General features: G+C 42.8%; 1 protein-coding gene across 1 annotated transcript; it reads right to left on the reverse strand.

Annotated features, from left to right (window-relative positions):
• Nucleotides 1-2,454: 2,454 nt before the first annotated feature.
• On the reverse strand, nt 2,455-27,249 carry LOC115372836 (SLAIN motif-containing protein 1-like). The gene is made up of 9 exons (XM_030070991.1): nt 26,613-27,249; nt 23,022-23,155; nt 14,197-14,346; nt 12,082-12,201; nt 10,243-10,392; nt 8,704-9,072; nt 6,880-7,029; nt 5,509-5,839; nt 2,455-3,743 (listed from the first exon to the last, which is right to left on the reverse strand). The coding sequence occupies exons 1-9, from the start codon at nt 27,038-27,040 to the stop codon at nt 3,668-3,670; spliced, it is 1,908 nt and encodes a 635-aa protein (XP_029926851.1). The 5' UTR covers nt 27,041-27,249; the 3' UTR covers nt 2,455-3,667.
• Between the last annotated feature and the right edge of the window lie 176 nt (nt 27,250-27,425).

The following is a 27,425-nucleotide window of genomic DNA, read 5'->3' on the forward strand; positions in this document are numbered from 1 at the left end:
TGTTGCCTACATTTTGTATTTTGTATGCTAAAACTGCTTGGACATTTGCATGTAACACCATATTATTAAAGTGGAATAAAAGTAGTACAATTGAGTATTATTGTGCACCGGCATGAATTTTTTTTGTTTTTTCTTTTTTTTCCCTTGTATTTTCAGATTAACACTGAATTGAAGTGTATTACCACCATGGCCCTGCATTCCACACGTCTCTCACAGCCGGATGTCCACACCAACAAACTTCTGGAGCTGTTCATAAAGAGAGGACAGCTACCAATGGCTCGGTAAGAGTGCATTCCAGGACAACATCTGTATCTGATATTAAACTTACATAATTGAGCAATATCGCATGAGAGGGAGTGCTGCTATACTCTATATCAGCATGGCTGCAGATAATCCCAGCTGTGCTTATATACAGTGTAACATAACTTCAAGTGCAATATTGCGTTATACAACAACTCTTCAAACAACACCATCAAATTATGATAATAAGACACAACAGATAATGATTTACTTATTTAAACAATTTCTGGTTCTGCCAACACAAACAAATCCGTCAGAGATAAAGCAGCTAAATTGAGCATAAATGATTTCCTGACTGCAAGCGAACTTGGAGGTTTCCACTGTAGTATTTGCTCATGATACTTTCTTTCCTCAAACACTGTCTGTAGAGCAGTGCCTCCTGACCCTTTTTTTTAACTATAGCCAATAGCCATCACCAAAACCAAAACCACAGCCTGGGAATCAGCACTGCCTGTCACAGTTGGGGCAAAGAATGAAGAAAGTGGTTATCACAATCCAGGCTTTTCTCCCACATGTCATCATCTAACTGCCATTCATGATTTTTCTCAATTTATTTTAGAAACGTTTCCATCTTCATGCTGTTGCAGTGTCAAGTACAATTGTAGATTTGGGCTGTCAATGCATTTAAGTTATTTCTGAACACTGGCAAAGCTGAAGGATACATACTAATAAAACTGCAGAGTGCTGTTATGGCCACTCATTGAATACCTCTCATCCTGTCAAATCACTCCACCTGAAGTAACTGTTGCATAACTGTACCCTAACCGCTAATGTGGATATAGAAAAGGGATTCTAACTAAATGGCTTGTATGTGCTGTTCTACTTTAACCAGGATGACAGGCTTGACTTAGAAAGAGAATGCGCTATCAAGAGACCCTTCATGTACCTCAGTGAGGGCCCAGAAGATTTAGTGAAGCAACATATGGTGAGTACAATTTATATATTAATCAAGTTCATAAAAGAGAGCTTTTAGCTACCAGCCAGAAGTGGAATAGTTAGGATTCAAACCCAGCAGTTTTTTTAGTAAGCACCTAGCCATAGGTAAGAGGCTGCTCCTTGGTTTCAAACCAGTGCTAATAGGGTGCGTTATTGTAGCCACTGTGTAGAAAACCAGCCACTCAGAAGCTGAACCCTCAGTCTTCTGATTAAAAGTTAAATGTCTTATCCACTAAACCATAAGGCCACTTGAAATTAAACATAAACCTTTTCTTTTAGAGTCTTGTAAAAAAGTGGTGCAGATTTATGTAACCGAGAGGTACAAAATGGGTTTTCTTAAAATTGAACTGTGTAAGAAAAGGCTCCCTTGAATGAACGAGGAGATCCAGTTAACTTCATTTTGAACCCAAACACAAAGGTCTCGCCTTAGGGTGCAGCCACTCTTGTCTCCTTGGTGACTGGCTGCATTGCATATCAGGGGCACAGTACTTGTGTTTTGTATGCAGGAGGCAGCGTGACCCATGAACACATTCTCCAGTGGAGCAGTTTCTTTTCAACTAGCAAGAATGTGACAGATTCCCATTCCGGCCTCCTAGCTCCTTTTGATGAGACTGGTACCAAGACGGGCAGCAAGCACTGTGAGTAGGAAATTAACTGATTGTTTTTTTTTAGAGAAACAGAGTTTCTTATTCCAGTCCTTGTGTTTGACTTTAATCCACAGTATGCATGATCTTACACCTTTTCCCAGAGCATGATATTCTTTTTGATTGGCTTGAAACTATAGCCAAAACATTTTTTTTTAAAAAAGCCTGTCAGAGTGTTTCACAAAACCACCCCAGAAAGCCATTTTAAATTTGTCCTTTGTATCATTTAAAATTCTACCACTAGGTGGCAAAACAGCACAAGTTCTATTGCCACTTTGAAGTGGTCTGTGGAGCATGGATGATATAGAATTGAGAAAAATAATAGTTTCCAATTACTGGATCAATGTTTGGAAATTATTTAAGATAAGTTATTGCTTGATCTGAAAACCCTAACCCTAACTAGGAGTAATAGAAACATCCTTGGGTTGGAAATGCCTAGATGTAGTTGCACCATAATTTTCCATTAAGTCTGCTTTTCCTTCAGAGTGGAAAGTTTAATTTGTTACCCCTTCAGTCAAATCCAGCCTGTAATGTAAAATGAGTGGTGCAAATGAAAAAATGCAGAGTCAGAAAATTATTTACTCAATGTGTTTTATTAAAACGTTTCACTCATTCAGTCAAGCACAGTAACAAAAGTGTTAAGATTTTGTGAAATGTGCCATGAAGTAACTGTCATTTAAAAACATATAAGTTAAATATTACAAAGAAAAAAGTGCTACATTTTGCCGTGTATAATCATGAAATCCTCCAAAAACAGTCAAAAACATTTAATAAACATCTATTCCATTGTTTTCCTAAATCAAGAAGAAAGAACTGCAAAGGAAGTGCAATGTTAGTAAACATAAGTAGAACAAAAAAATTCATAAAGTTCAGATACGTGTACAAAGTGCAACAAGAACAGATACCTTATATGCCATTAAATAATTCAAAAGTGTTAATATGCACAAAGTTCTGTGGCGCCGCTTCCGTGGTGAGACAATTTTGTAAACACATTCAGACGTTTTCATTTTGGTCAATATGTATCACATTTAAAATTCAATAATATTGCATCAATATATATATGCACACTTAATCATTAACGTTTGTACACTAATAAATACTATAAAGCAAATCATTGCCTTGTAAAAATGAGACCAAATGTGCCCAAACTACAGGGACCGATTCAATTTTAGCAGCATCATTGGCGTTCCTTGCCAGAGGGAAAACACCTGATTAGTAGTCAAAAATGTAAAGGAAAAGAAAAATCAATAAATAAAAGAATGTGAGGCTTAGTTAGTAAAAAAACTGGCAGCCCTCTTTAGCAGGTTAGTGTTACTGGTACCCGAGAGCCAGTGGTTTATTGCACAAGAGCAACAGGGAACAACTCCCCCTTGGCACAGACCAAATTCAAAGTCAATGTTCTCCCTTCACTCTGACTGTCAATGTGTCATTAATTGGGATTTGAGATGAAAATCCAGCCAAAACACAAACCGCCTTACCCGTTTCTGGACTGGAGTGGAAATTCTGCATAGGATTGAATGTTGAGAGGTCAGTTCACCATATATGTGGATCCTTTATTGTAGCCTCTTTTCATGACATTTAACTATTATTCTGTGCAAGATCTCAAATTCACTTTTCCCCCAAGTGTAGGCGCGTGAAAATTCAAGGTAACTACTTTTTGGTCAGCCCTGTTCCCATGTCAACAACTTGTTGTGGTGCAGTGAGTAACCCCTGCCAGCAGGGTACCTCCACACAGATTCCTCTCATCTTCATCCATTCATATTCATTTCCACCTGTTGATCCATTTGTCAGTAGCAGCCGTCTCTCCAGGTACCATCACGAAGGGCACTGAGGGTGGACAAGCTCTTTGGAGGTGTCAGTAAGCTGTGTGAACGACGACAGAGATGGCAAAACCAAAATACAGCTGAGACAAGCAAAGCTGAACACAGTGACACATCCTGCTCTTGGCTGCGGTTTGCACTTTTCCAGCACTACTGAGAGGTGAGTGACATGAAATCATACATGTTTGAGAAGGTCAGATCAAGGATTAGGTGACAGATTTCAGAACCGTGATGCAAATTAATTTGTTTATTTCATCTGATCATTCAAGTCCACATTCCATGCACACTTGAATGATCAGATGAGGTAAATAGCCACCCGATAATTTCAATTATAGAATACCGGTAGAAATTATGAAGTGTAGTTGATTAAAAACTGCACCTGCTTTTATGCTTTTTGTAGCCTTCCAGATCTAGAGCATGACCAATACTGGATTTTTGGGGGTGACGCAGGTACCGGTATTGGGGAGTAAAAGTATTCAGATATTAACATATCAGCTGATAATACAATGGCCTATTTAGGCCATTGAAGGGTATTAAAAAAAAAAAAAAAAAAAAAAACAGCTAAAAAATATGGAGCTGGGGCAGGGAGGGTAATATTCTGAGGAAAAAAAAACACTCAAATTCTGAGATTATAAAGTCACAACTTTACAGGAAAAACTCGGAAAAATTGTTATCAACAGCAGGTGTGATACATGGCAGGCGGCAATGTCTGTAGCGTGTGGCTGATCCAACCTTGCAAAGTGAAGCAATATGGTTCCTTGGCCAGAAAAAAACAAAAAACAAAAAACACTTGTACAAATTATATAAGAAACTATTTTTCCTGAGTTTTTTCTTGTCAATTTGTGACTTTACAATCTCAGAATTTTCTTGTGTTCTTCCTCATAAATTTGAGTTTTCTCATAAATTTAAGACTTTAATCTTGGAAATGCTTTTTTTTCTCCTTGGAATATTACCAGTACAATGGCACCACTATCTAAGAGCTCAGTGCCAAACATAATTGAAAGAACACCTCTATTACAGTGACAAAGAAAATGGTAGGGTTATAGGCATCAGAAAAGAAATCTTTATGGCAAAACAGTTGTATTAGATTGGAGTGGTGGACCTAATAATGTGGCCACTGAGTGTATATATTACACTTGAATTAAGAAAAATGATCAAATATTAATTTCTACATCATCAAGCATTTTTCCTGCACTATGTACTGTGAAAAATATGCCAGATATTTGCTGGTTAATATTTGCCTAAAGGCAGACCATGCAGTTTCATATGGGAGGGCACGCCAATTTGTTTACTGGTGTTAATGGTGAGGCAGGACAAAACCCCTCAGGTTCATGCTAAGACTAATAACCCAGAGAATTAATGTTACGCTTCTAAATGCCCATATTGAATCTGATGTTTTGATGTCAAAGGTACACAAAACAAACAATGGAGCAAAATGCTCTTATATTTTGGCTTATAATGGGGTAAAAGATTTGTCCTGAACGCCTGAGGCATTTCTAAGTTCTGTTCTTTTTAGAATCAAGTGGCACTGATCAGCTTTTAGCACATCTTAACAAGGTGCGGCGCCTTCCCCTTTGAAACTGCATAGTTAGCCTTTAAGCAATTTTAAGAGATCACTTTTACAATATTGTAATTTGTGATGGGGGTTTATCAATACTTTTGATATTTTAAAAGACAGAATGACAAGTTTCACTGGCATTCCTATTTTTTCAAATAATCAGCTAATCAAATTAATGAAATATTAAATGATAAACTAACACATTTACTCCAGGTGAATACAGAAAAACTTGACTTGACAGTCATCCTACCTGCGCGCTGGTTGGGCAATCTTGCTGCGGGGAGTGGAGCTTGTGGTTCCTATGAAGGAGGCGGGGCGTGGCAGGCCGCTGCGGGGGGTGACTGGTGTGGAAGTGGGCGTGCCAGCCACTTTACTGAGCAGAGGGATCCCACTGACGAGCCCGCTGTTACTGATGCTGATGTTGCTGCTGCTCAGAGACTGGAGGCTGGTGGAGGTCGGCATGGAGCCTGAGCCCTTGATGGTGGGACTGACGTATGCGGTGGCCTTCAGCGGTTGCCGTGACAACGAGGTGAAGTTCCCCACGCTCTGGACCCTGTTCTGCAGCTGGCCTGGGGAAGGGACTGGCAGAGGGGACGTTCAGTGCAACAGAACAGAAATAGAAATGAGTCATCATCTGGCCCAGTACACCCACTAGGGCCAACACCACCATATAAATGTTTGTGCTCACTGTAACTCTGAATAAAAGCATCCAGCAGATGCAACAGAAAGCAGGCTAAAACAGCACATTTTCTCTCCTTTAATTTTACCAGCTGGGCGGTTGCTGTTCTTTGATTGCACTAGTTGCTGTTTTCACAATAATATATACAAGTACAATTCACATTTGGCAGATGCTTTTATCCAAAGCGATGTACATTTGAGATTTTTTTTATACAATTTCATATGTACATCTCTCAGTTTTATACAATGTGTAATTAATAGAGTGAAAATTCTGCATAGGAGTGAATGGTGAGTTCAGTTCGCCATATATGTAGATCCCTTATTGTGGCCCCTTTTCAAGACATTTAACTTTTTTTCTGTGCAAGATCTCAAACTCATTTTCATGCATATAAGGATTCAAGCTAAATAATAATTTCAGCAATTACATTATGAAAATTAACGTAATTAAAGTAATCAATTAGTTGACCAATAGAATATATTTCAGTAATCGATTAATGGTTGTAGACATTTATCAAGCTAAAATCCCATGTATTTGCTGATTCTAGCATCAAGATGCTACGATTATCACTTTAAAACTAATACTTTGTTTTATTTTTATGTATGTATGTATTTATTTATTTATTTAGAGAAAAACAATCTGAAGAAATCACTTTGGGGCATGTAACTTCCCATGAGCATGTGTTATTTTTGACTCCTTAGAGACTAAATGACTCATTGAAAATATAATACATAATGACAATCATTGCTGCAGTTATAAATTTCATGAGGTTCATGTGTCACAAAGCTATGTTAAGTTTAAACACTTGGGTTGGAGATCTGTGCCAGTACTCAAAAAGCCTGAATCTTTGAGTAGTCTCATGATAAACACACAGTCTGTCTATGACACAATTAGAGAGCTGTGCAAGTGTAGTTTTGAAAACAGGAAACAGGAGAAGTGTCTTACTTGAGGACTGCAGCCGAGCGAGCCCGCTGGATGAGTCGAAGCTTTGGCTGCTGCGAAGCAAAGAAGGGGAAGCACTAGGATTGGCTGGGATGGGCACACTCGGCATGCTGGGAGCCCTGACCAGGTTAGGCATGCTCCTCCGCAGCTTATCTAACAAAGACAGACAGAAACAAATACATACAGTCACCCACACACCAACAAATTTGAGGTAAGATATTTACGTCAACATGCACCTTTCTTACCAATCTAAACCACAAAGGCTGAGGCTGAAACAGAATTGGATGCCTTCCCTATTTATTGAGATGCCTTAGATTGAGCCCATTTAATTAAAAGAAAATTCTGGTATCTCGTATGGAAACTAATGAGACATCATGACAAATTGAAATTCAAACTTTCCCATACAGCAGTAAGTAGCTTCATCCAGGTATTCTTTTGTGCAAAACATCATAGATTGGCCAGGTTGGTAAACATGAGAGACCACGATTGTGCAAAGCTGCCTTTCACATTCATGGTATAACATGAATCATGTTACATCATGAAGCAGTGGGCCTGTGTCCTCTGGTTACTTCTCTTTAAGAAGGCACACAAGGCTGTCTCTGAGCTCCTTTGCTGTAAAGCAGATTCCAGCCCCTGCGGTTGAATATACATTGCTCTCTTTGCTAACTCTTGATCCCATCAAACTCTCTCTCATCTCAGTCTTGGAACGGAAACAGGATCTGGTGTCAGCTTAAAGAGCAGTTGTACAAGAGGCTTAGACAGTTATTATTAAGTGGTTAAAGTGGCAGTGTAGGTCAGTCAGGGCTGTTAACTACTAATACAAGAGCAAAAAAAAGAGGCCTTTGTCTCAACAGGTGACAGGAATAAACAAGCTCATGAGTAATGAATAAATGGGTTTTAGTAAGTATTTGTGTACCATTTACAAGTTATTTCATTAGGCTCTGAACTGAGTAGAAAAAGGCAGCACCCCAAAAAGTCAACTTACTCTCAGATTCGGCTGGACACCCAAACGAAGTTTGCCCAAAACATTGTGGCCAACAGCATACATGGAAACACATATGGTAAATAAATACACAAACACTGCACATACAAAATGGATATGTAAGCACAGAGATAAATCATACTAGATGAGACAAAATTTTTGTTTCAAGCAAATTCAATAACTTTTAACAGATGATGTAATCCCTTATCTCTAGGATTCCTCAACATTTGCATATCAAGACCTCCGACCAGCTCGATCCACAAGGGCACAGATTTTGTTGTATAGAACTCCCAAATCTGAGATCTCTGTTGTTAAAGACATGGTGCATAGTTATACAACTGAAATTATCATTCTTATATTTAGAATGTGTAAATTTGCAGGCAGTAAAATAATAGTGAAATTAAACTTTTGATTTTTCTGGAGATCCCATGGGATTCTCTCAGGGCCTGTAGGGGTCCCTGGAACCCACTTTGGGAACCACTTCCTTATCTTGCAATGCTAGTATTAAAAATATAATTATATTTGAATATTCTAAATGTGTATACAAGGTAATCGTGGCACTGCTCTCATGTCTTCCAGTTCTCTTTGGCTACCTATGTTTACCATCGTCTGTGGAAGCTCTCAGTCATCCAGGTCACGGTTAGAGGTGATTCAAGATTCTGGAAGACATTTCACCTCTCATGCAAGACCTGAACCATGAACCTGAAAAAGCTTTTAGATGAGAGGTGAAACGTCTTTGAGAATCTAAGAACACGTCTATTGTTGAAACGCGCATCCACAAAAATCCAGTTAAGAAGCTTGGGGCTTAAATTTTATTTCACTTGCTAACTGGACACACTGCTCACCTGATCCTGGTCTGAAGCCCTGCGGCTCGGACGCGTAGGGGCTGGCCAGTCCGAGGGCCTGAGGCTGAGGCTGGGGCTGAATGGCGAATCCTGCGGAAGGGTACGGAGGGGTGGAGGGGGTGGAAGGAGGGGTGGAGAGGGAGCTGGTGCTTCTTCGCCAGTCTCGGATGCTGGAGAAGGTGTGGGAGTGGGGCAGGCGGGTGAAGCGGGGCTGCGGCGGAGGCAGGAGGCCGTAGTCTTCCTCCTCTTCCTCCTCGTCTTCCTCCTCCAGGCCGGGTGCGGCGCTGAGCTGGCCGAGCTGGAAGGAGAAGCTCTGGCTGCGGCGGTTGGCCAGGACGGACGATGTGCTGGCGAAGTCCTGCCTCAGACCTGGGGGAGCGAGATATGAGGACCAGCGTGCAACACACACACACAGAGACACGCACACAGATGGACAGGACAAATACACACAAACACAATCATCACCTCCTGGGGTTAATGAAGCTAAAGTAGCGATGAGCTCTGAGATCTAGTACCATATGTTAAAGTATTAGAAAGGAGGGAACAATGGAGACAGATGGAAGAAGTGGGTTGGCACACCATGAGACAGAAACAACACAAATCCTCACAACAGACCAAAGAGCCAAACACAATCAGAAATCCTGAAATCATTCTGACTAAACTTTGCAGGAGCTACAAGATGACAGCTATACTGGTATCATATTTTACATCGCTTTTTTGGAGATATTCGGGATAGAACAATATGTCTGGAGACTGATACCAATATAGTCTTACAGTGGTTTGTAAATAAATACCCATTTTTCTTTTTAAAACTAATACTGTCCAATATCAACAGTTGGCTGATACATCGGTCAGATTTTCACCTTGCCTCTCCTGCTCTCACTTTTTGAATAACTCCTTTTCAAAGTGTGTTGTAACCATGATTTTATAAATGCTACATTAATAATGATCATTATAATTGTTGTCGAACACTTGCATGCACTAAGTCATCGAGCTACTTACAGATTATGGCAGACTCAATAAATCATATAAAAGCCAACATGACGCATTTCATACATAACAGTAATTCAAAATGCTTTGGACACAAAAGTTATATTGAACAATATCAATTTTAATTTTCAAGATTAAAAAAAAAAGATTTGAAGCTAGCTCAACTTTGAAATAGAGATGAATAATTTAAAAAATAATAGTCATTAATTAGAAAAGATAAAAAGTGCATGACCTGAGAAACTGATAGTGAATTTGAAAGTGGCTGTGTGGCTACATGTCACTCTGCTGTTCAGTTTTGATTCTGGGTACTGCTCGCTGTTTCCAGAAGATCAAAGAGACAAATTGGGCTTGTATTTTTTTAAGTGCATCAGAAATGTATTTTTTAAGAGCGAGGGTAATTTGCTCAGTCCTCTTGGTCCTTGTTGGATTTTGTTCACTGACAGCCAGGCCTGGATGGGGTTCAAGAGTTTCTCCACTATGTACTGTCTACATATTGATATGCCTGTGAGCAGGATGTTGCTTTGAAACCAGGCTGAGTCGGTAACTTACTCTCCTCCTGCAGCCGGGCCATAACCTGGACGTCGGTGAGATCCTGCAGTTTGTATCCCAGGGTGATGGAGTCGTCTTCCACCTCCGGACCACTGAGCTCGCTGTCCATGGACGACTGGGGACTGAGGGCCGAGCGCGAGAGACTGCGGCCTTCAAACAAACAAAACACATTTGATTATAGCAAAGTATGACCCAGAAATGTAACGTGTACCTTTCAAGCTCAATTCTAGTAGAAATGTAGTGCAGGGGTTAAACAAAGGGGACAGTCACAGAGCAGCGAGGCTATGTTCAGTTTTGTTAACTCTGTAATGAGAAAAGCCCCCTCGAGTCTTTAGAGTGTCTTTTACATAAAGATGAAGAATCCACACTAATGGAGGGCGATGCTTAGCTTTGAGAATTAGGGCCTATTAGGCAGCAGTGAGGCATAAACACATTGGATAGGGTTATAGCAGCCTCTCCCCAGTGAATGATATTCCCCATCTACTTACTCTAATTGCTGTCTAAAAAAAATCCAATCAGTCTCTCTCATTTACTCTCACTCTACACAATTTGTTTGCCTCAGTTTGCTCTTATGTGGCACACTCCGACTATGACCTTTGCACTGTTTCTTGTGACCTTGGAGTTTAAAGGAATAATTCACTCAAACTACACATTTCATATCATTTACTCACCCCAAGCTGTCTTGAATATCAGATGTATAAAGTTCTTAATGCACATTCACTCAGTAGCACAGAACTCGTGCTACTGACTGAACTGAGTGAAACTTGAACCCACAGTATCTATGTTATCTATAACTGTGATTCTCTAAATTACAAAATCTGTAGTAGAAACTGTTTTGTTCTTTTTGTGCAGCATTAGAAGCACAGCTGTATTTGTCACTTTACTATTAACCTCTCATTAGCTGACACAGTTACTCCCCAGTCACTAGTGTGACCTTAGCGAAGCAGAGGTATAATGTCTAAAGCCAACTATTACGCCCACAGTTTGGGAGTGGCTCTGCTAAAGCCTCACAGGTCCGGTAGCATCATGCCACAGAGATGAAAGCGAGGCTTATCTTCTGGAACAACAAACAGAATAATCTCAGAAGAACACAGAGCAACAGAATAGGCCATGCCTCCTCAACGCCATGTTGCTGCTTGGAGCTGTGTTGTCATGGAATAGTGCCTCAGGGGTGAAAAAACAGTCAGCTCGCCCCTAGGGGAGGGTTTTTGCTGCTTCAGGGAACACTACCCTCACTTTAGTTATTTTCCAATATGGTCATTATCATTCCCTACAGGTTTGCCCTTGCTGTGTCTGGAACTTTACTTTTTCCATCAGTAATATTGCACTCGAATCTGTCACCCACTCACCCTCAAATACAGCTACAGCTGCAGATTTAGTCACAAATAATGAGCAACATGCAGGGCTGGACTTCAAAAGGCCTTGACACACTTGTGCAACTGAGATCAAGCTTGAACACACATGAAAAACTGAAGAGTGAAGTGTGTGTGTGTGTGTGTGTGTGTATACACATTTTTGCGTGTATATTTCTCATTGAACTGCAGCACAACATGCGGCTATGGCTCTAAGTTGGGATACTACTACACAAAAAAAAAAACATTCCGATTAACACCTTATTAGAACAGTTATGGTAATTCGTCCCAAATGGAAAATTCTCTCGCTGTTTTGCCTCCCTCCGCAGAGATTCAGTGTCTTGCTGAGGGCCACTTCAGCAAGATGGATACTAGCTTATTTAATTAAACATAAAGCATCCCTAAAACTCCATAAGCCTGCACAAAAGCAATGGAGAGCAGATACAGACACAACAGAGGGAGAGTAAGGAGCAGGACTCTGTCTTACTGCGGCCGGCGAGGTGAGGGAGGAAGGTGGGAGTCCGCTCAGCGACAGGGGAGAGCTCCTTGCCTATGGGACTCAGTGTCCGATGGAGGGCCGGGTGGAGGGGGGAGGACAGGGATGAGGCTGGGGGAGGAATGGATGGTGAGGGAGTGGATAAGGGACAGATGGAGAGGATGGTAACAAAACAAGATGTTTAAAGATTGGTACATACACACATTGCTGCTTGCAGTTTTAACTATCCACACATTTCTCAGAGGCAGAGTTGTTGCTGGAGGCAGAAACAGTCGTACTGGTAAAGTTAAACCTCGGATCCATCTGACAACAATTTAGCCTCTGGGGGGAACAGCCAATTATTTGGGGTTTCCAGTGTAGAAGCTCGCTGCTTGCTTCCTTTTCCTTTATTACAGCCGTCCAACAGTTTGCCACACAGTTCACAAACACCAATATTTTTTGTCAGTGTTTTAGGTCTAGATGTCATTTGGCCAATGGGTTCCACCTCTCTCACTCCCCTTCATAAAACCACTTGGACTGCAAATGGCAACCGCTTCCTATGGGAAATGATTGTGGTACCACAGAGATGCCATGGCCTACAAATTATATTCCCCAGAGGTAAAAAAAAAAACAAAACAAACAAACAAAAAAACAACAACATTTGTTTGGTACAGACCTCAGCAAAAAAAGAAATTACATCATCATTTTCTGAATGTTAGATATGGTGCTCTCAACCACTATGCTCTGTATGCCAAGGCTAACTGGACTTCACTATCAATGGAGGAATATACATTTTATGGGGATTCCTGGCATGCTAAGCTCCCATCTTTGTAAACATATCAACAACAGCAGCACCAGAGGAGTTTCAGCTTACACTCCTCTGACCTGTACTCACTCTCTGGATCTAAAGTGTGAGCAGAGCTTGACAAGAACAGACCTCAGACCGAGCAGCTGGACTGTTTGGTTAGTTTTGGTGAACAAGGAGAAGAGTTTGGCCAGTTGAGCTGAAGGTGAAATCCCAGCAGGCCTATTCACTGGGGGCTGGCTCTGGATGTCATTTAGTGTGCATGTGAGCGGTTTTCAACAGGCCTCTTATTTTGAAATAAACCAATCAACCAGCAAATTCAACATCATGTCTGTCTGGCATCACTGTCAGACAACAAAATAAAAGCCATAATGTGTTCTGTTTTGAATTGCGGTGAAAGAATGTATTTCATCCTTGTTTTAAGGGTTGATTTTTAAGGGTTCATTTATTTGGTTGCTGTATATCTATGCAGCAGTAACAATAGAAAGCAATAAAAAGGAATTTGGGGAGAAAACATCACAACATGATTTATTCTAAAGAAGTCTAAAGAAACATGCAGTCATCTACGTCTACAGGGTTAATAAAAACTTTAAAGTACATTATCAGGTGGGAAATGATGTCAGACACCGCCGACCTGAGATTCAACACTGCCGCATTTCTTAGTTTGCAGTTTGAGTCAAGCCGTCCTGCTTTGCTCTGCCTTTGAGAAACTAAAACATTCATTTACATATATACCGTATTTCACCAATTAATAGCCCGTGCGTTTAATACGCAAAATCAGCTTGGACCCCAGGCGTTTAAAAGAACCAGGTGGCTATTCGCTGCAGGCCTTTATTTATTTTTGCACAGACCTGCACCAGGCCATTATTGTGATGACACTTACTGTCCAACATATTTACAGCCGGGCAATTTAAGATTACGGTACACCCTTTTTTCTAACATTAGCTAGCTCTCTTATTTTGACAGAAAACGGAAGTGCCGCACAGTTATTGTGCCGCTAACTGTTTACTTCTGCAAAAATAAGGTGAATAGCCTTATTGGGTTTACCTCAATATGATGCAAATAATCGCCCCGGTGGTTATTCAGGTGGGCATTTAATACGCAAAATGGGTGCAGACCCCAGGCGTTTAAAAGAACCAGGTGGCTATTTGCAGCCCGGCAATTAATTGGTGAAATACGGTATTCCACTTCAAACCAGCTTCATTATCATTTGAAACTGTGACTAAGATACTGCCATATGTGGAATGTCAAGATGAGGAAAAAAAGTCACATAAAATTGGACTTTTTCGAGGCTGAAACTGACTGGTCCAGCGCACGTTTACCATGTCTGTCAGATGACTGGGGGGTGGAGCAGGGCTTTGTGGACGGGGAGGCGCTGATGGGCGACACTCCGGCTACTCGGCTCAGAGGAGGGACAGGGGGGGAGGAGGAGGAGGAGGAGGGGCTGGAAAAGGAGCCGCGCCACCTGGAGACTGGGGAGGAAGAGGAGCAGGGGGAGAGCAGGAAACACAGGGAAGGAGGGGAACAACCAGAGGGAGTATCAAGTTGCTGTAACAAGCCAAAAACATCCACATTTGTATTGCTTGACAAACCTGGAATCAAAACAGCAACTAATCATTACTTTTTGATCCCAGCATCATTTTTTTAACATAATTTAAAAAAGGTGCCACGTGTAGCAAATTGTTGTCAAGTCAACAGAGTTTGCTTGGTGGAACTGGTCCATTAAGCCAGCTTCTTCCTGTCACACAGAGGAAGCTGTGACTTGCTCTATTTGTGCAGGAAAAGCAGCTTCTCAAAGTTTAATAATATATTAATGGTAGAACATACTGCTTATAGTAGCTTTACAGTATCAAAGCTTCAAAATAATGGTTAAAAATATGAAAAATCTCTAAATCTCTTGCCATTATCATTCTTTATGCATGGTTGTATTGTCTCTGTCTTGTATGTTCATTGTTTTGTTAAGCACCTTGTACTGCAATTTTGCACAAAAGGTTTTTGTCCATGCTGCCCAGCCCTGGTTAGAAATGTTTGGAGTAAAGCATTTGCAACCAGGGCTGGGCCACATACCGATATCAAATATCTTGATACTGTGTGGGATTTTGGATATCATAATATGTTAAAGTTCAGATTCACGATTTTATTTATATTTTATTTATCCCAGCGAGAGCAAATTGTTGCAGGACTGTATCAGACACACACGACAAAAATTTTGTTCCAGGTGCTCGTGGAAGTTCAGTGACACATTTCTCTAAAGCACAAGGAATAGCAATAAAAGGTAAAGTGTCTTAATACTTTTAAAGGCAGCTCTCAATCCACATTACTGATAATCAAAAATCTTACTGGGTGCATATTTAGTGAAAACGCCCACGGTCATCCCTACCATGTTGTCACACAATCAGTATCCAGGTATTCATTCAGTCAAAAAATATGATATTTGATTTTGCCCCCATCTCCCAGCTCTGTCTCCAACAACACACAGTGTTCAGTGCAGCCACGTGCACTGCATCCACTCTGCACCTGTACGGACCAGCTGAACCAAAATCCTCACCTCGCTCCTAGCTGCTCCTCTACAGTGATAACACAAGTGCATGCAGACATAAAGGCATGGCGTGCGCGCGCACACACACACACCTTTGTGAGGACGGGGTGGCACTGTGCAGCCGTTACCTCACACCCGGGGCCTCGCTGACACTGGGACGGGCACAAACTGACCCATTCAGCAGCTCCACATCTGCTCGGCTGCGAGAACAAAGCCGCATTCAGCAGCACAACAGAGCTGCCCATCCACTGTCTGAGACACTCAGCGCCAGGTACACACACACACACACACACACACTCCCTGCACGGTTACTATTCATAGACACAGAGGGGGGACTTTAACTGATTTGGAGCACCTGTAATATGAACACCGAGCCAAAACCTCCACAACAAAGAAGAGACAGGAAATAAATGTAGTGCATGTTAGGCAAATTATGTATCTCTTCTATTAAAAAGTGTACATTTGTGTGTGTGTGTGTGTGTGTGTGTGTGTGTGTTAGTTCGGCCCACGACTGCCCAAAGACGCAGGAAGAGGTTTTCTCTCCGTTACCTGTCAATGTGAATATATAAGCTACTTATCATCGAAGGGGGCGCATTCCTTTCATGTAAACAGCGTTTCTATGGCAACGGCTCTCCCGTTCTGCCGGGTTTGCTGTATTCAACCGCGGGCAGAGAGAGAGAGAGAGAGGGAGACGGAGAGATAGTAGGCCAAGCTGGTGGGAGGCTTCATCTCTGGCTTAAATTAATGAAGGCGCTCTCTCTCTCTCTCTCCCTCTCTCTCTCTCTCTCTCTCTCTCCCTCTCTCTCTCTCGTTATTTGCAGCCACAGTGCAGGTTCAACGCCTCTGATGCAACCGGCTGCACGGGCGCTGCAACGCCACGCGGCTGGAGGAAGACACAGGTTCAAGATTTGCCGCTCAGATGTTGGCAGGGATTGCAATATTAATGTGATGAGAAGAAGAAGAAAGAGAGAGAGAGAGAATGTGTCAGGACTTTAAAGTGGTAATCGGTGAAACTGGTGCTTTGGTGCTCGCCGCCTCTCCTCTGCACTTCCCACACAGCACCTGTCAGTCAAACAGGGTGGGCGGGACTTTTTTTTGATGGAGTTTGAGCATACAGAGCAATCAGAAGCAGCAGATCAGACAAAACAGACTAGTACGGCAAGCCAGGAGGTTCAGTGTGTTCCTTTAAATGGTTTGTGCTTTCTGGTTTAGAAAATTTGAGAAACTGAAAGTGGAGATATTTTCTGTTAGGATCATTAAAAGGAAAAAAAAAAAAAAAAGGCAAAAGGCTGGTGTTTGTGAGGCTCATATGAGAGGTGCTTTATTGTCCAAATTGCAAAACAAACCCATTTCCTTTCAAGGGCTTTAAAATCTCAGATATTCAAGACAGAGAATCGAGCCGTCTGATTGGAGCAAACCAACGCTGCCCGGCCCTGCTGTCACTCGCCTGCAACTGCAGCTGGGTCCCCTGTTGGATTCATGTGTCCCGCTTCTCATCTGCAGTCGCGTCAGGTCCACACTGCAGGCCTCTCAGCTCATGCTCTACATGATGATATTTTATACATGACCCGGGTGCATCGCAGAGCTAAAATCCTGAATCAGGGTTTGATGAACATGAGAAGTTGGACTGGCTGGCAAAGCGTGGGCTGGTGTGTTTCTAAAGCTTGGAAAATGAGGCGAGCTGGACTGAATAATACACACACACACACACACACACACACACACACACACACACACACGCAGTACAGATCTGTTTGTCTGATGTATGTCAAGTATGAAGACATACAGAATATACTGTTCATGTTTTTCTATCACACCTCACCCCCCATTCTTGGTAGACTTTTGTTGTTGGACCTAGCTTAATGAATTTAAATGTGAATATACACTACTCACAAAAAGTTAGGGATATTTGGCTTTTGGGTGAAATTTATAGAAAATGTAAAATGTTCATTGTTATCATGAAAGTAGGGCATTTAAGTAGAAGCATACACTGGTGATTTCCTCATCTCAAACAATTTCTTGAAACAAAAGCCAACAACAATGGTGGATATACCACAACAAAAAATGTCAGTGTCAATAACTTGTCATGTGCCCTTGCACTGCAAAAACTCAAAATCTTACCAAGATTATTTGTCTTATTTCATGTCAAAAATGTCTTATTACTAGTCAAAACATCTCACACTTAAAATAAGACATGATCACCTCAAAAGTAACTTGTTTTTAGACAACTGTCTCTTGTTTCGAGTGAAAATTTGCTTGAAACAAGTGAAAATTTGCTTCTTTCATTGGCAAAATTTGTTTCTTGTTTCTAGCTAATTTTCGCTTATTTCAAGTGAATTTTCACTTTTTCCACTGGCAAATTTTGCCAATGAAACAAGCAAATTTTCACTTGTTTCAAGTGAATTTTCACTTGAAACAAGTGAAAATTGTCTAAAAACATTTACTTCTGAGGTGATCATGTCTTATTTTAAGTGTAATGAGATATTTTGACTAGAATTAAGACATTTTTGACTTGAAATAAGACAAATAATCTTGGTAAGATTTTGCGTTTTTGCAGTGTGAGCATCAATTACAGCTTGACAGCGACGTCTCATGCTGTTCACAAGTCGACTTATTGTCTGCTGAGGCATGGCATCCCACTCTTCTTGAAGGGCGGCCCTCAGGACATTGAGGTTCTGGGGTACAGAGCTCCGAGCCTCTACACGGCGACTCAGCTGATCCCATAGGTTTTCTATGGGATTCAGGTCTGAGAAAGTGCAGGCCACTCCATTTGAGGTACCCCAGTCTCCAGCAGCCGTTCCCTAATGATACGACCTCGATGAGCTGGAGCATCAAACACCTGATGTGAATTTTGCCGTTAAGCTCCTTGTTAGAGAACAGCAACTTGTGCAAAAAGTACTGAAACATTGAACAGTTGGACATGTGCATTCAAAAGTTTACAGAAGGTCACATTAAGTTCACCTGTAAAGGTTAGAATGCATTTTAGGTTCATCCTGAAATTTCATATCCCTAACTTTTTGTGAGTAGTGCATATTAGCACTATTTAGCTGTACATATTTCCACTGTGAGGATATGGTGGCCAATTTATGATTTTCTCAACAGGCAGGTAAAAGTCAAGAAAAAAAAATCAAGTGTATCTTCATTAGCCTAATCAATAATAAAAAAAAAAAAGAAAAAGAAAAAAAAAAGAAAAATCTCAGTAGGTTTCATCTTGGGGTTAAAGCAAATATTAGGTTAATAAACAACTTTTTAGGTTTCAGCATTGACTAATCGGTTGATTATTTTCTGAAGTAATTGATTGATTGTTTGGTCCATAAAATGTCAGAAAATGGGTAAAAATGTTGATCACCATTTCCCGCAGCACATTCACATTTGAGAATCTGGAATGAGAGAATCTGGAAAAGAGGATGACTCAAAACAATTATTCAGCTGACAAAACAGTCCATGAGTGGATTACAGTTGTCCCTCGCTATAACGCGGTTCACCTTTCGCGGCCTCGCACTTTCGCGGATTTTTTTTTAGTGCAATTTTGCATGCTTTTTTTTTTTTTTTTTTTTTTTTTTTTTTTTTTTTTACACAGCGCATTGTGTTCTGCGTCCTGATCGGCTAAGGGACTGTAGAGTACAGAATGCGTTCATTCTATAATACTGGACTTATTTTTCTATGAAGGTTTGAACTTTGAGAGTTTAAACAAGAGAGAAAAGTGAGAAAATGCCTGTCTGAGAAAAGTGTATAAAGTGTGTAGTGAGGGGTCTTGACAGCCTTAAAACATCTAGAATAATTGTAAAAAATAAAGCTGACTACTTCGGACTTCGCCTATTGCGGGTTATTTTTAGAACGTAACTCCCGCGATAAACAAGGGACCACTGTACTTGCCTAATCATTGCAGCTCTATGTGTTAATGTTCAAGTATGACATCTAAACACTTTAATACTTTAATAGAGAAAGAATCAAATGAGGGTCTTCAGGGTGGAATCACTTCAAATGGGGGTTAATGAGCATCAGCTTGAGGGTCCAGAACATCAAACCCCCCTGTGTTCAATGTGTTTTAGCTCAACCAGCAATTAAACAGTGAGAAAGGCATTTGTTGCAGGTTGTTAGTGTTCATGTTGTGGAGCGTCAGACGGCTCAAACACACCGTCACACAGGTGAGCCAAGTGCCATCTCCTCTCATTAAGGCCTTGGGGCTGTTAAGCTGCCTTAATGCATTACAGCACTGAGCTGAGGCCGTGGGACCTGTCACCTCCATTCACACTTCATGCATGGTATCAATCCCACACACACACGCACACACACACACGCACACACGCTCAGCTGTAGCCTGCAGGGAGACCCGAAGCTTTCCCCGCTTCGCTTCAGGACTCTCCTCTCAACCTCCCCGAGCCGGCCTCTGAAAAGAGTCGAGGCTCGCTGCCGGACGGGGGTCCCTGAGTGAGTCGGGGTTTGAATTGATAACCCCGCTCTGCTTTTTCAGGCCGGCCGTCAATAACCCCAAGAGATGAAATCCCTTTCAAACGGCCTATTCAGCCACATGAAGTAACTTTGACAACAGAGAAGGCAAACGGCGAGATAACGTTAATCCCCCCATTCAGTCACAAATCTCCCCAATTTCCTCTTGATATGGCTGACACTCTGCCAGCTGATGTAACTGTGGCTGCTGGGGAGACACAGAGGAAATGTGCAGATAGGCCTGATAGGCAGCTCACAGGCTAATCCTCATTCTTCACCGCCTCAAATGTTTCCTGGCTGCTCGGTGCTGTCGCCGCTCCCTCTCCTTTGCTGCTCCGTCGTGCAATTAAGTCGAGCTTCAGGGAATTTGGAGTAATTCATGTCGGCGTGACAGACATGCAACAGTCAGGTCAGCTGACCCACGACTGATCTGCCTAATTCTGTGTGGCAGACAGATTATGGTCTGTAGCTGAGCCTATTACTCACAGAGCAGTGAAGGTGAACCTCCTGCACGACGACCTGCTCGCCACCAGCACACACACACACACACACACACACACACACACACACGCACACTGGCCAAGCGTGCTGCACTTGTTACTTTACAAAACTACTCTTTATTAATAAAACAATGGTCGATTATTGCTTTTAAATGTGAGATGAGACTTTTACTCTGTTTTTAAGGCGCCGACACAACTTCAGTGAAATCAAGCAGCGTTTAAACTGCACTTACTCAGAGAGCAGCGTGTTGTCTGCATGACACGCTGCGAGGGTTTCACCGTTTTCTACTTTTTAAATTTGTGGTAACAAAAACTAAAAAAACAACCTGCAAGCAAAACAAAAGAAATGCCTCTCTAAATTTAAACATGGGTGCACTGGCAATAGCTGCAACCGGGTGTGTGCAAGGTGCCACAGCTCTGTGGACCAATGAGCTGACAGATTTATGAACTGATGGACCAACAGGACGAAACCACACCACACCGCCTTTTCACCAATTGGCAAGCACACACACACACACACACACACACACACACACACACACACACACAAACAACCTCCACACCAAATTCCGGCCTCCTGGGAAAAACTGTGGTTGCCAAGGGGTGGGGAAATTCTTGTGGACCAACCATCCGACCAATCACACCACAGAGCCGCTGGTCACAGCTAAAGATTAATTTATTGATTAACACATTACAGGTTCTACAAAAAGACAACAGTTTACTAGCCACGTGCAAAAAACAAAACAAAAACAAAAACAAAAAAAAAAAACCAGCCTGGGTAATTATCAGAGAGCAAACACTGACATATAAAACTATTTCGTTGGTTGAAACCCCCACATCCCCAAAAATGTCTACTTCTCAGGGGCTAAGAAAACTTTTTTAGGTTGACCTGTTTGCATTTTTCAGTTTAATGACTGATCTATGAAACCTTTTCAAAAACAAAGTTGTGTGAACTTCCCAACTGAGACGTGAAGGTAGTTCTTCAAACTGAGTTCAGACATGAAAATCAACGAAATTTAAGTTTCACTTGATAGTGCAATCTGCAAAACCAGCAAAAACAAAAAACAAGTTTTCTGAAATTCTTCTTTCAAGAGTGTCTGAGAGCTAAAGGAGTTGCATTCATGAGTGGCCAGACTGTTTCCCTTCCAAACGGAGCGCATCAAGCTGCAGCGTCTAGACTTTGCGGGGTTTAGCAGCTCCACTTGGCGTGAGGAGGCCGGCGACAGAGAGAGCCTGTGCGTGTGAGACGGGCCGCCAACCAGTCCTGGTCCTCGCTTTAAAATAACCAGGAGGCGGCAAACTAATCCGCCGAGATGAGACTGACTCACTGATGAGACTTCCACCTCCCATCTCAGCCAGATCAATACTGCAGGCTCAAGCTTTAGTTTATGTGCAAATGTGAAGAGAGGAGAAGAAATAGAAAGTGTGTGGGTGAGACACAGAAATCCTCCGGAGCTTCTAACACCGTGAAAACGAGAGAAACAGATGAGGATGATACAGAGCAAAACAGAGGAAGACAAATCCACAAGGAACGAGGAGGAGAAACTAAAATCCCTCTGCGATTTAATGATCACGATGCGAGGAACATGCATGATCCCAGAGACGGAGCATGAGCAGGACCTGAAGAGTCACCTGGAGTCACTCGGTGGTAACAGTAAAGTTTGGCTGGATGAAGGGAAAGCCTGCAGTCGACGATCAAACAAGTTTGGAAATGTAAGACCCTGAAAATCCAAAATCCACACGCATGAACGCTAAACCCTGAGGACGGGAAGATGAAGAAATCAGACTGAACTCCAGCTGAACTCCACAAAGAATCCCAAACACTGTATTTCAGCCAGTGAGACAAGTCCTACAATAGTTCACACACACACACACACACACACACACACACAACCCTGGTTCAGCTCCAGACCCTCTCATGGTTCCACCTGGACCGCAAAACAGTTTGCAAACTTTTTACTGCGCTGTCTCTTGTCCAATCCTGTGCGTTATTTCAATCACTCGGCCATCTCAGCCAATCAAAGCGACTGCACGGCAGGAAGCACTTGTATCCGGTGAGGGAGGGGAGAACATGTCGGAGAAAAACAACAATGGGGGCTTCATCGCTTCATTTCTATTTTTAAAGGGAAACTCATTCTGCTATTTCTGTCATCTTACTTTTCTAATGTTTCTGACGTGAGACAGGCTGGAATGAGACTTATTTCGGAATTGTGCTTGACCAGATTTAATAGTTATGTCCTGTACACACACCTAAACACACACAGAGCCTCAATGCTGCATCCATACAGCACTACAAATCACAAGAAAAGTCTGATATGATGACTTGGACCTCGGGACATTTTAACTGCACACCCCTGCTGGGAGCTGATCCACGTCCTTGCCTTGTGTTTCTTGTGGACAGTGACTCCTGGCGTATCACCTCATTCTGTTACAAAGTACATTCTGTTGAAGTGAGCTCGCTCGCAGGTGCATCTATCCTGCATATTCCAGCAGTGCTCAGGTGGGATTTCGCCGGCTGTGACCCGCACTCTGTGTTTGTCTGCAGCTGTGCATTGCTGCCTCTTCGATTCGACAAGATAAACTCGCCTACAGGCAGCTAAAGATGTGGTTTTTTTCCCATGCACACACACACACACACACACAAGCTGCAGGCTCATACCTTGCTCCAGTCTGAGGGACAGTGATCGCCTGGCAGCCTCCACCTCTGATTTGGGACAGTCCAGCACCTGCCGGCACCACTGCAGAGGGGACAGGGAGGAATCGGCTGTCTCTCTGGACTTGGACGCAAACAACCTGAGAAGAGACGGAGAGACTGAAACACAGCCAGTGGACAGCAACAACATCTCCTTATCAAGTCAATATGTCTCATACTGAGTGTTAAAATCCTGTTTTTCCTTTTTCTAATATGTGGATCTATATTAACTTAATAAAATTAATTAATTCAGGATTTTTTTCCTGGGATAAATGTGTTGCAACAAGGCAGCATAAGGCAGATCAGCCCGCTAGGATCAAGAAAACGACGCCTGAGTCAAGAAAATTCTGGAAACAAGTTGATTAACACTGGAAACAAACGACATTGTTTCATCCTGCTGGCAGGGGTTTTTGCCTTGTTTGAAGAAAAACAAGATTTTAACAATGAATATTTGACTAAAATCACTTGTTAAGCCGTTTTTGCAGCAATGTCAAATCTAACAAAATTTGGTGTGTAGTGTGTGTAGCTTTATCATCTGAGATATTGTGACAAAAACCTTATGAGACACTTTATGGTGCTAAAAAAAATTGTATGCAATACATAGCGATGGAAATGCATATGGCACATAAGTACAGGATTAGCTCAGAATCAGTGTGCAACAATTGAGAAGTGGCTCTGGATGTTGTGCAGGGCTGCCTGGGGAATCTGTCCACCACAGCCTCCCACAAAATGTCACCGTGCCTCCCAGGCACACTAGAAGGCTCCCATTGTGCCTTGATGGCGAGTGCATGTCTTTGTTTTGTCTTCTGACGGCGAGCATCACACCCGGCATCAGCTGACATTTAAAAATAATTGCCGACGCCAATTAATTCTCGACACACACCTCTTTTTTAGCCGGACCGTGGGGTTTTGCACGTGCTCCCGAGTTCTTTGCGGCGGCTCGGCGGATGCAAATGCACCCGATTCACCTTCCATTTTCTGTGACATTTCAAAAGATCGCTTAACATTTCCTTGACAGCTGCAGGGAGCAGCCAACGCATGTGAGGGACGAGCGAAAACTAACATCAGTGCATCCTCCTTCCGGATTTGTATATTCACAGAAATTAACCTGGATTTTCCCTTAAATTTCCCTTAAACTTCACTGAAGCTCCAACACATTTATATTGAGTAAAATATTCAAAACCAAGATGCCACTGTTTTGAGGCTGCAGCGCCACATCAAACAGAAAATATCTACATGACTTGTGCATCATTTTCTACATACTTCCCTGCAATTCAGAAGGATGTTTGGGATCTGTGGAAACCTCAGGATCTCCACTAGAATTCCAAATAAAGTTAGAATAAAGAAGGTGATAACATTGCAGCTTTTCCATGTCCCTGTAACTAACATCAGAACAAATCATTTCATGCATTTGTGCAACACTAACCGTCATAAATGTTTCCCTCAGTGAGCCATCCACCTTCCCTTTTCTGCTGCTTTTACTTCCCTCTGCAGAAACTCCACCAGCAAGACGTTTCATCTGCAAAAGCAACTGGTACCAAACTGGCCGCTGCTTTTTGTAGGTGATTTTATGACCTAAGTTCACAGGTGAGTTGCACTGCAGAACTGTCTGTACGACTTGTGCTTCTCATATCAGCATCGACTGATATGTGCCGATATAAATATGTTTCCAGTGGGGTCCCGTGACCTCTGACCTCCAGATGTGTGAATGTAAATGGGTTCTCTGGGCAGCCACGGCTCTCCCCTTTGCAGACACGCCCACCTCATGCTAATCCCATGCAGTTTGGGCCACAAAGCCTGCAGTCCACATGTGTTCTTGTGGCCTGTTGTAAAATGGTGTGTGTGTGCAGACTGGGGCCTAAACAGTCTTGGAGCTGCATCAGTTGGCTTTGACTGGAAAGCTGAGACTCTTGTGGATTCAATGAGCCACATTTGCTTCATGTGGGATGATGTTGGCCCCCGTAGGAGCCATTTCACTGCAGTGAGATCATTTTTTCAAATGGTTTCTTTATTTAAATGTTATTGATTCCTCTCTCAGTGTCCATTTCCTGAATCGGTTGACTCTATAATAATGTTTAATATTCTTTAATAATGTTTATGACAGCAGCCTTGTGAGTAGCTCAGGGCAAATTCAGAGCACAACCCACGTACAAAAGGTCTAATTTCACTATATCAGCTGCCATATCGGTAATTTATGAATTTTTTCCCTCTAAAATCTGTATCGATCTAAAAATCCTACATGGTTCGGTCACTGTGCACTATACCCCTGCTGGTGACCACCCCAACTGTCCTTCCTCTGTGCAACCGTGACATTTATGACTGAGACTAAAAGAAATCTCTCCCTAGTAAAAAGGTGATATGCAGCTTTCTGGGTACCAGGAAGGTCCACTGTTGCACTGGAGTGGATGAGATTATTCTGACAGCACACACTCGCCTCTCTCTCCCTGCTTTTCTCTGGCAGGAAACACAGAGGGACCTGAATTATACATCGAAGCCCCTTGTGACATCAGGTGAAACTTGGACTGAGGGGCACAGCACACACACACACACCTCGGTTACTATTCATAGATATAAGGACACCCCTGAAATATGTATAGCCAGCATTCACCAGAAAAAAGAAAGTATGGTTAAAAAAGTGCTGCGGTACTTTTGCTTCTATTAAAATGTCAAGTAAAAAAAGCCAGAACCAAAGTGGGAGTCACTGTGTCTAATCAATATTCATTTTTATCTGCATTGTGCAAAACTGACGGCTCAAGGTCTTTATCTTTCCATTACAACATACTGATAAGGCTACAGATAACCAAGATGTGTGCCAGCCTCTATTTGCACAAGGGAGGTTTTCACTTCATATAATCCACCTAATTTCAGCATGTCAGCTCCCATTCTGCATGCAGCCTCCTCCACACTGCGTTTTGGTGGAAGATGATGAAGGAATAACAGGACCGCTAACACAAGCTGACATGTTATTGAAAGAAATCGCTGAGTGGAGGATGGTAGGCGTGCCAAATTTAACAGAGGGGCCCAGTGATTCAGATTGAGTCATGTTCTGCAAAGGTTTCCAGGCAAGGTAAACAAGACGGCCCTCTTAGCACGGCTTCAGCTTGGAAAGTGATGCTCTCTGAGAAGGGGGGTTCATTCCCACTGTTGCTCCCTGTGCAAGAAAAAAAAAATGTCTGCACTCATGTCTCTTTGGATGGAAAAGCACCTCCACCAAATGGCAGTTGGATGTGAATTAGTCTCCTGTGCATGGAGGAGAGGACAGAATGGCAGGTTTGGGGTTTGGTGCAGCCCTGATTTGCAGGCCTGATTACAAGTGACCTGCTTCTCTGCTAACTTTGAAGGTGTGTCTTTGTTTTTGGCATTGCAGGAGCCCAAACAATACCTTGCAGCAAGTGTTAGCATGGAGAAAAGAAAATAAGGGGTGATTTCACACAGAATCAGCAGACACACACACGACACACAATCTGGCCTTCACGTGAAAGGGGGAAAAAAGAGTCAGGGCTTGTTGGCATTAGGCGCTTAAGCAACAAATGGTTGAGAAATAAAGCAAATAGTTACCATGTTTCATCGGAATCATCTGAGGACAGCAGAGAGTCCAGGTCCAGCAGCTCCACCTCGTCCAGGACGGTGGGCTCGGCGTCCTCCGCCTCCCCCGCAGCCGCACCATCACCGGCGGTGTGCGTGTGGAAATAGTCGAAAGGCTCCTCCGGCGGCGCGAATGACCCCAAGGACGACTGGCACAGCAGGGTGGGCAGCGGGCTGGGCAGGCAGTAGCCCCCGGTGCCGCCGAGGACGCACGCCGGCGACGGTGGCAGCACATGCGGGCCGCCGGCGCAGCCGCTCGCCCGCGTCCGCAGCTGCTCGTTTTGGCGCTCCAGCTTCCGGACCAGCTCCTGCAGCTTCTTCACCTCCAGCTCGGCGTTCAGGCTGTTGCTGTTGCAGTCCACCTCCGGCATGATTTGGGGGTTCAGCACCGCGGCCTCCATCGGATTGGATCGTGTCTGGTCTTATGTGAACAGTTTTTGTGGGTGAGGTTAGCTCCCGGCCGACTCCTCCAATCCAGACCCACAAATGGAGGACAGGCGGGCGGGCTGCTGCGCTCCTGAATCACCGGTCGCCCGCAACGTGATTTCTGTATTCGGTGGCGGTAGTAATCTGTCTAGTACGCCTGTCTGGACCGTAGTCTGCCAATAACAGGCGATAGAGACTCCACCCTCCCCACGCCCTCCCACACATCCTCAACCCCGCCCGCACCACCAATTAGGCCGACAAGTAGGCGCACCTGTCGCAGTCCTAATGACATTTCCCAAACAAATCCCGGGCAGGATTTTAATTGGCAACGAGCGTGACACTCGCCTTATCACTCGGACA

Source organism: Myripristis murdjan, chromosome 2 (genome assembly GCF_902150065.1).
Source record: "Myripristis murdjan chromosome 2, fMyrMur1.1, whole genome shotgun sequence".
NCBI classification, from domain to species: Eukaryota; Metazoa; Chordata; class Actinopteri; order Holocentriformes; family Holocentridae; genus Myripristis; species Myripristis murdjan.